This window comes from Trichomycterus rosablanca, chromosome 1 (genome assembly GCF_030014385.1).
Source record: "Trichomycterus rosablanca isolate fTriRos1 chromosome 1, fTriRos1.hap1, whole genome shotgun sequence".
Classification (NCBI taxonomy): Eukaryota; Metazoa; Chordata; class Actinopteri; order Siluriformes; family Trichomycteridae; genus Trichomycterus; species Trichomycterus rosablanca.
The window spans coordinates 12,396,233-12,404,957 of record NC_085988.1 but is presented as its reverse complement, the minus strand read 5'-3'; the positions used below and the strand labels follow the sequence as shown (position 1 = coordinate 12,404,957).

Below are 8,725 nucleotides of genomic sequence, written 5' to 3'. Positions count from 1 at the left end.
CCATATAAAATTTGATGACTAACTGCCCTGTCTAGTACTAATAATGTTTCTCTTTATGTACTTGGTTATAGGTTCTATCAGGTGAGGGCGGGGCTAAGGGTGTCGCCACACGTTCCACACAGGTGTATCACCACAACGCCCGGATACACAGGTAACTTTCACCTTACAGCACAGGAACAGGGCTGGACCTTCCCTAAACTGTTGCTGCAAAGTTAGAAGCATATCATTTTCTTTATATAATTGATTTATTACACATCAGCGGTTAAGGTACATGACTAGTAATCAGCAGGTTGCTAGTTCCAACCCTATCACCACCAAATACTTTTGACCACATAGTATACTTGTTCTAAACCTCTAAAGCAAAAACTCCTGTAAGAGACCCTTAGTGGGTCACCCAGGTGGTGCAGCAGGATATTCTGCTAGCTCACCGGCACCGGGATTCAAACCTCAGCTCTGCTACCAGTCGCCCACTAGTCTTCTGCGTGGGAAAAGACGGGACTAAAAAGTGGGAGTGGTCTTTGAAACTGTGTAAAGACTCTGGTTAGTAGCCCGAGGCGCCTGTACAGAAGTGGAGGAACGTGGATATCGGTGTTTGACTCTCCTTGTGAAAGACTGGCCACATGGGCAAATAAGAAGGGGTCCGAGGGAGCTTGTGTGGGGCAAATATACCCTCCTCGGACGTGATCTGGGTCCCCAGAAGCAGAAGACTGACTGGCTATGGTAAATTGGGATAAAAAGACAAAGAGAAGGCTCCACCAAAAGCACTATGAACAGTCCCAACCAGCAGCAGGTCCTTCAGGTTCTGTTGTGTTGCACCCTGGCACTTCTTTTCCCCTGGTAGTAATGCACAACCTTATTCCACTGCTCCGATGTCCAGTTTCTGTTTCTACCATCATGCACTTTTGACAGTAGACAGAAGGCGTCCCATCACCAGAATTTTTTCCAGTTTCCAGTTTGAGTCCCAGTAGATCTTCTGTAGATGCCTCAGCCCTGACGTCCTCATCTGGGGCTCTGATGCACGTCTTCCTCCAGGGTCGGTCATAATGTTTCGGCTCATGGGTGTATGTACATATTCGCCCCCTGCTGTTGGGTGATTCGGTCAGGATGATTGTACGGTACACGAGCGGTCATCTGACGGGCGTTTGGTCAGAAACACCACGTACTGATCTGCTCGTGTGTGTTATTTACACCCTGTGTGCTGTTATTACGCCACACGAGTGTGTTTGAGAAGCCAAAAATAAGCAGGTACGAGACGTACAATCAGGAATCGAGTTACAATTTAGGGTTAAAATAAATTCAAACCCTGACACCAGCCAACAAAGTGTCCTGTAACAAAGGTTAAATATAGTTTAGGGAAGGCCCTTTCCTCTTCTAGCATGGATGTGTCCTATTAAGACATGAAGAAAAGCTCGGTTTAAAGAAACTCCAGTGTCCTGCACAAGATTCCTGACCTCAGCAGCACTCACCAGCTCTGGAATGAACCGGAACATTAACTGAGGCTTTACTGACCAATATACAAATGTTTTTTGTTTTTACTAAAAGGGCACAAATTCCCACAGACATACTTCAAAGTCTTGTGAGAAGCCTTCTCAGACGAGCGTCTGTTCACATCACATGGATGTCACTCTGTTTTAATATCTCTAAATGTCTTTGGACTGTCAGAGGAAACCCACACACACACGGGGAGAACATGCAAACTCCACACAGAAAGCGCCCGGACTGTTCCACCAGGGAATCGAACTCAGGACCTTCCTGCTGTGAGGCGATGGAGCTAAGAGGAAAGAGCCTTCCCTAAACTGTTGCTGCAAAGCTGGAAGCACATGATGCCCTTTATATAATGATTCATTACACCTGTTAGCAATTGTACTAGCTGAAACACCTGAATTTTAAAATTAGAAGGGGCGTCTTAATACTTTTGTCAATATAGTGTACATCATGAACAGATTCTTGCTTTAATACAGTTCACAACACGTGGTTTGTAGATCCTCCCGTCGAGCTGCTCGTCCTAATCAGCAACTGTAAAACAGGAGGGGCGCTGGACGCCCCTGTCGCTCGTCTGTAAAAAAATGCACTTTTTTTTTCTTTTGTCTTTATTGAAGCTCTGTAGTAAAACTGGAACCTCCGTGCAAACGAGCATCCGGTCAGCAAGGAGTAAATATCACGGTCCCCGCTTTCTCACGCAGGAAGGACTGAAGACGGGAACGAATGATCAACCGCTGTACATGTACACACACTACATGACTTTCCACGTCGTCAGTTCACTGTACAGTTCACACTACACGACTGGATCTCTTGTAATCGGGAGTCTTTCAGGTCGGTGTGGCTTTCACACTACATGACTGATCGGCGATGGGGGGTTTCACACTACACCATCTATCACCAACTGGAATCGCAGGCGAGCTTCTCTGGTCTCCCAAACTACGTTTTGTTTAATGATACCACGTCCAAAAATACACGTCAACAAGTAGCGAGCGATCAAAGTTTGTGAGCTGTGTTTGTTTATATAAATAAATGAATAATACAAATACAGAAAGTCTCCTCACATGAATACATTTGGATGGAAAATCCCCTACCTGGCAACTTTGTGAAGTGCCGTCAACCAGGCGAGGTGAATAGCGCCAGCGCCCTCTGCTGTTTAAAGTAAATATTGATTCATCTTAAATGAATAACCGATTCAAATCGTGGCACATGTGCACCGATTTTTAACTGTCTTGTGGTGCATCGTTACATCTAGTACGTTTATAAAATTACCTTTATTCATGTATTACACACTCAATATGATACATGACTGAGCTTCATTAGCTTTTATACAACAGTTAGTTCCGACCTTAAAATCTGATTGGTTGAGAAGCGTTCTAACCGTGCTGATATTCGTGATAACAGCACGGCCTTTTCACACCACAACTGTATTACTCCGCTGACGCGCACGCAGGCGACACAGACTTTATTCCCGATCGCGTTTTAACACTAGCTTGACTGAAAATCTGAGATTCTGAGGACAAACCCCTCCTTCTACACAGCCATTAGAGCGCTATCAGTCCTCTTTTGTCGTGCAAATGCTAGCAGATAACACACTATTCAACCCACCCCCAACGTTTATCCCAGCAAACCTGTGAGTTACCTTTTCCTAAGTAATTCCACTACAGGCAGGAAAGTCTCAATATGGCTAGATTACATGTGCACAACACAAAGGTGGTGGGAAACTAAGCCTTGTTATGGTCTGACCAAACTCTGAACTTTGAATTTGTGAACTTGAACTTGTGATGTACAGGAGAAAAATGTACACAGGACAAAACGTAAAGGGTTCTGAACATGTTTATTTAGCACAGGATGCGTTAGAGTTGATTTTCTGAAAACCCTGTTAATTTTTCCCATTGGAAATCGCGCTTAGACCCAGGTCTCCAAATATGGGCATAACGAGGACTACAGAATGACGCACGACTTCAGTGGTCTATTGATCTAAGAAAGCAATAAACTAAAAAAGCAAATAACTTATGAGTTTAATGCAAATAACTAATAAAGTATAAAAATTTCCTGTCACACTTGTTAGAGATCTCGGACTAACTACAGAATTTCTTTATTAATTTCTATATGAAATTGAGAAACCAAGGACACTAATTAGTGCATTTTTTCTAAGTAGAATTTTTCTCTGTTCTTGCTTAATACCAAATTTTAGCAGCTTAACAGTCACACACAGCACACACCCTATATTTCTGCACTCTATTGTCTCTAAAGTCCCAATATGCACCCCTGCATCAATGGTAAACCAGACCAATTGGCATTATCACCTTTTTGCACTCATGCATTTTATTCACAGATTTAAATATTACAAATCTTTAATGTTTAGTCCAAAAATTAATTTTTTTGACAATATTAGGCCTGCTGCATATGTATTACACAGAAGTGCCATACCTGTTTACACATGTTTGTATGCCACCTAATATAAGCTCAAAACAGCTCTGATTTGCGAATACATCAGCATTACAAGACATCTGATATATCAGTCTGTTATCTGTTAGCAGGACATTACCAGCAGGAACTTCTACCTCTGTATGTTGTGAAATCAATTGCCGTATGGTGCATTCCAGTACCATGTATTAAACAGAAAAGCAATGCACACATTGTTTGAGCCATAAAGGTGTGCGTATAAATAAATATCTACGCTGCACATGATGTCCCTGGTATCCCCTTGGCCATATACAGTGGGGTCAAAAAGTATTTAGTCAGCCACTGATTGTGCAAGTTCTCCTACTTTAGTCAGAAATCACATTGTAGGATTTTTAAAGAATTTATTTGTAAATTATGGTGGAAAATAAGTATTTGGTCACCCACAAACAAGCAAGATTTCTGGCTCTCACAGACCTGTAACTTCTTCTTTAAGAAGCTCTTCTGTCCTCCACTCGTTACCTGTATTAATGGCACCTGTTTGACCTCGTTATCTGTATAAAAGACACCTGTCCACAGCCTCAAACAGTCAGACTCCAAACTCAACCATGGCCAAGACCAAAGAGCTGTCGAAGGACACCAGGAAGAAATTTGTAGACCTGCACCAGGCTGGGAAGAGTGAATCTACAATAGGCAAGCAGGTTGGTGTGAATAAATCAACTGTGGGAGCAATTGTAAGAAAATGGAAGACATACAAGACCATTGATGATCTCCCTCGATCCCGTGGGGTCAAAATGATCATGAGAACGGTGAGCAAAAATCCCAGAACTACACGGAGGGACCTGATGAATGACCTGCAGAGAGCTGGGACCAAAGTAACAAAGGCTACCATCAGTAACACACTACGCCGAGAGGGACTCAAATCCTGCAGTGCCAGGCGTGTCCCCCTGCTTAAGCCAGTACATGTCCAGGCCCGTCTGAAGTTTGCCAGAGAGCATATGGATGATCCAGAAGAGGATTGGGAGAATATCATGTGGTCAGATGAAACCAAAATGGAACTTTTTGGTAAAAACTCAACTCGTCGTGTTTGGAGGGAGAAGAAGAACCCAAGAACACCATACCTACTGTGAAGCATGGGGGTGGAAACATCATGCTTTGGGGCTGTTTTTCTGCAAAGGGGACAGGACGACTGATCCGTGTTATGGGAAGAATGAACGGGGCCATGTATCGTGAGATTTTAAGCCAAAACCTCCTTCCATCAGTGAGAGCATTGAAGATGGAACGTGGCTGGGTCTTCCAGCATGACAATGATCCCAAACACACCGCTCGGGCAACGAAGGAGTGGCTCGTAAAAAGCATTTCAAGGTCCTGGAGTGGCCTAGCCAGTCTCCAGACCTCAACCCCATAGAAAATTTGTGGAGTCCGTGTTGCCCAGCGACAGCCCCAAAACATCACTACTCTAGAGGAGATCTGCATGGAGGAATGGACCAAAATACCAGCTACAGTGTGTGCAAACCTGGTGAAGACTTACAGGAAACGTTTGACCTCCGTCATTGCCAACAAAGGTTATGTTACAAAGTATTGAGTTGAACTTTTGTTATTGACCAAAAATTTATTTTCCACCATAATTTACAAATAAATTCTTTAAAAATCCTACAATGTGATTTCCTGGATTTTTTTTTCTAATTTTGTCTCTCATAGTTGAAGTGAACCTATGATGAAAATTACAGACCTCTCTCATCTTTCTAAGTAGGAGAACCTGCACAATCAGTGGCTGACTAAATACTTTTTGGCCCCACTGTACATACATGCTTGGATTTAGGACGTTTATTCCAAGATCCTCTTAAGTTCAGGATCCCAAGTGTCTGCTCTCCTTATTGATGTTTGACAAGTGTGGAGCCTGGTTAATGAAATAAGATCGATGAATGGACAGACTGATGGGCAGACAAATAGACAGGGTGGTTAGATACAATTATTGGATGGATGGATGGATGGACAGATGAATGGATGGTTTGATAGAATTGATGGTAAGATAGGATCGATGGTTAGATTGGATGGATGGATGGATGGACGGACGGATTTTTGGATGGATGGATGGATGGATGGATGAATGGATGGTTAGATAGGATCGATGGATTTTTTTTTCTTATTTTGTCTCTCATAGTTGAAGTGTACCTATGATGAAAATTACAGACCTCTGTCATCTTTCTAAGTAGGAGAACCTGCACAATCAGTAGCTGACTAAATACTTTTTGACCCCACTGTATATATATATATCTCAAAAGTGAGTACACCCCTCACATTTCTGCAAATATTTTATTATATCTTTTCATGGGACAACACTATAGAAATAAAACTTGGATATAACTTAGAGTAGTCAGTGTGCAGCTTGTATAGCAGTGTAGATTTACTGTCTTCTGAAAATAACTCAACACACAGCCATTAATGTCTAAATAGCTGGCAACATAAGTGAGTACACCCCACAGTGAACATGTCCAAATTGTGCCCAAAGTGTCAATATTTTGTGTGACCACCATTATTATCCAGCACTGCCTTAACCCTCTTGGGCATGGAATTCACCAGAGCTGCACAGGTTGCTACTGGAATCCTCTTCCACTCCTCCATGATGACATCACGGAGCTGGTGGATGTTAGACACCTTGAACTCCTCCACCTTCCACTTGAGGATGCGCCACAGGTGCTCAATTGGGTTTAGTCCATCACCTTTACCTTCAGCTTCCTCAGCAAGGCAGTTGTCATCTTGGAGGTTGTGTTTGGGGTCGTTATCCTGTTGGAAAACTGCCATGAGGCCCAGTTTTCGAAAGGGAGGGGATCATGCTCTGTTTCAGAATGTCACAGTACATGTTGGAATTCATGTTTCCCTCAATGAACTGCAGCTCCCCAGTGCCAGCAACACTCATGCAGCCCAAGACCATGATGCTACCACCACCATGCTTAACTGTAGGCAAGATACAGTTGTCTTGGTACTTCTCACCAGGGCGCCGCCACACATGCTGGACACCATCTGAGCCAAACAAGTTTATCTTGGTCTCGTCAGACCACAGGGCATTCCAGTAATCCATGTTCTTGGACTGCTTGTCTTCAGCAAACTGTTTGCGGGCTTTCTTGTGCGTCAGCTTCCTTCTGGGATGACGACCATGCAGACCGAGTTGATGCAGTGTGCGGCGTATGGTCTGAGCACTGACAGGCTGACCTCCCATGTCTTCAACCTCTGCAGCAATGCTGGCAGCACTCATGTGTCTATTTTTTAAAGCCAACCTCTGGATATGACGCCGAACACGTGGACTCAACTTCTTTGGTCGACCCTGGCGAAGCCTGTTCCGAATGGAACCTGTCCTGGAAAACCGCTGTATGACCTTGGCCACCATGCTGTAGCTCAGTTTCAGGGTGTTAGCAATCTTCTTATAGCCCAGGCCATCTTTGTGGAGAGCAACAATTCTATTTTTCACATCCTCAGAGAGTTCTTTGCCATGAGGTGCCATGTTGAATATCCAGTGGCCAGTATGAGAGAATTGTACCCAAAACACCAAATTTAACAGCCCTGCTCCCCATTTACACCTGGGACCTTGACACATGACACCAGGGAGGGACAACGACACATTTGGGCACAATTTGGACATGTTCACTGTGGGGTGTACTCACTTATGTTGCAGCTATTTAGACATTAATGGCTGTGTGTTGAGTTATTTTCAGAAGACAGTAAATCTACACTGCTATACAAGTTGTACACTGACTACTCTAAGTTATATCCAAGTTTCATGTCTATAGTGTTGTCCCATGAAAAGATATAATGAAATATTTGCAGAAATGTGAGGGGTGTACTCACTTTTGTGATACACTGTATATATATATATATATATATACAGGTCCTTCTCAAAAAATTAGCATATTGTGATAAAGTTCATTATTTTCCATAATGTAATGATAAAAATTAAACTTTCATATATTTTAGATTCATTGCACACCAACTGAAATATTTCAGGTCTTTTATTGTTTTAATACTGATGATTTTGGCATACAGCTCATGAAAACCCAAAATTCCTATCTCAAAAAATTAGCATATTTCATCCGACCAATAAAAGAAAAGTGTTTTTAATACAAAAAAAGTCAACCTTCAAATAATTATGTTCAGTTATGCACTCAATACTTGGTCGGGAATCCTTTTGCAGAAATGACTGCTTCAATGCGGTGTGGCATGGAGGCAATCAGCCTGTGGCACTGCTGAGGTGTTATGGAGGCCCAGGATGCTTCGATAGCGGCCTTAAGCTCATCCAGAGTGTTGGGTCTTGTGTCTCTCAACTTTCTCTTCACAATATCCCACAGATTCTCTATGGGGTTCAGGTCAGGAGAGTTGGCAGGCCAATTGAGCACAGTAATACCATGGTCAGTAAACCATTCACCAGTGGTTTTGGCACTGTGAGCAGGTGCCAGGTCGTGCTGAAAAATGAAATCTTCATCTCCATAAAGCTTTTCAGCAGATGGAAGCATGAAGTGCTCCAAAATCTCCTGATAGCTAGCTGCATTGACCCTGCCCTTGATAAAACACAGTGGACCAACACCAGCAGCTGACATGGCACCCCAGACCATCACTGACTGTGGGTACTTGACACTGGACTTCAGGCATTTTGGCATTTCCTTCTCCCCAGTCTTCCTCCAGACTCTGGCACCTTGATTTCCGAATTACATGCAAAATTTGCTTTCATCCGAAAACAGTACTTTGGACCACTGAGCAACAGTCCAGTGCTGCTGTTTCTGGTTCAAAAGTGGCTTGACCTGGGGAATGTGGCACCTGTAGCCCATTTCCTGCACACGCCTGTGCA

General features: G+C 43.2%; 1 protein-coding gene across 1 annotated transcript in view; it reads left to right on the top strand.

Annotated features, from left to right (window-relative positions):
• Positions 1-8,725, top strand: part of fam135b (family with sequence similarity 135 member B) — a 105,041-nt gene that overhangs the window by 36,873 nt on the left and 59,443 nt on the right. The window contains exon 3 of the mRNA XM_063018054.1: positions 72-151. Coding sequence (XP_062874124.1) covers positions 72-151 — 80 coding nt within the window. The remainder of the gene's footprint in view (positions 1-71; positions 152-8,725) is intronic.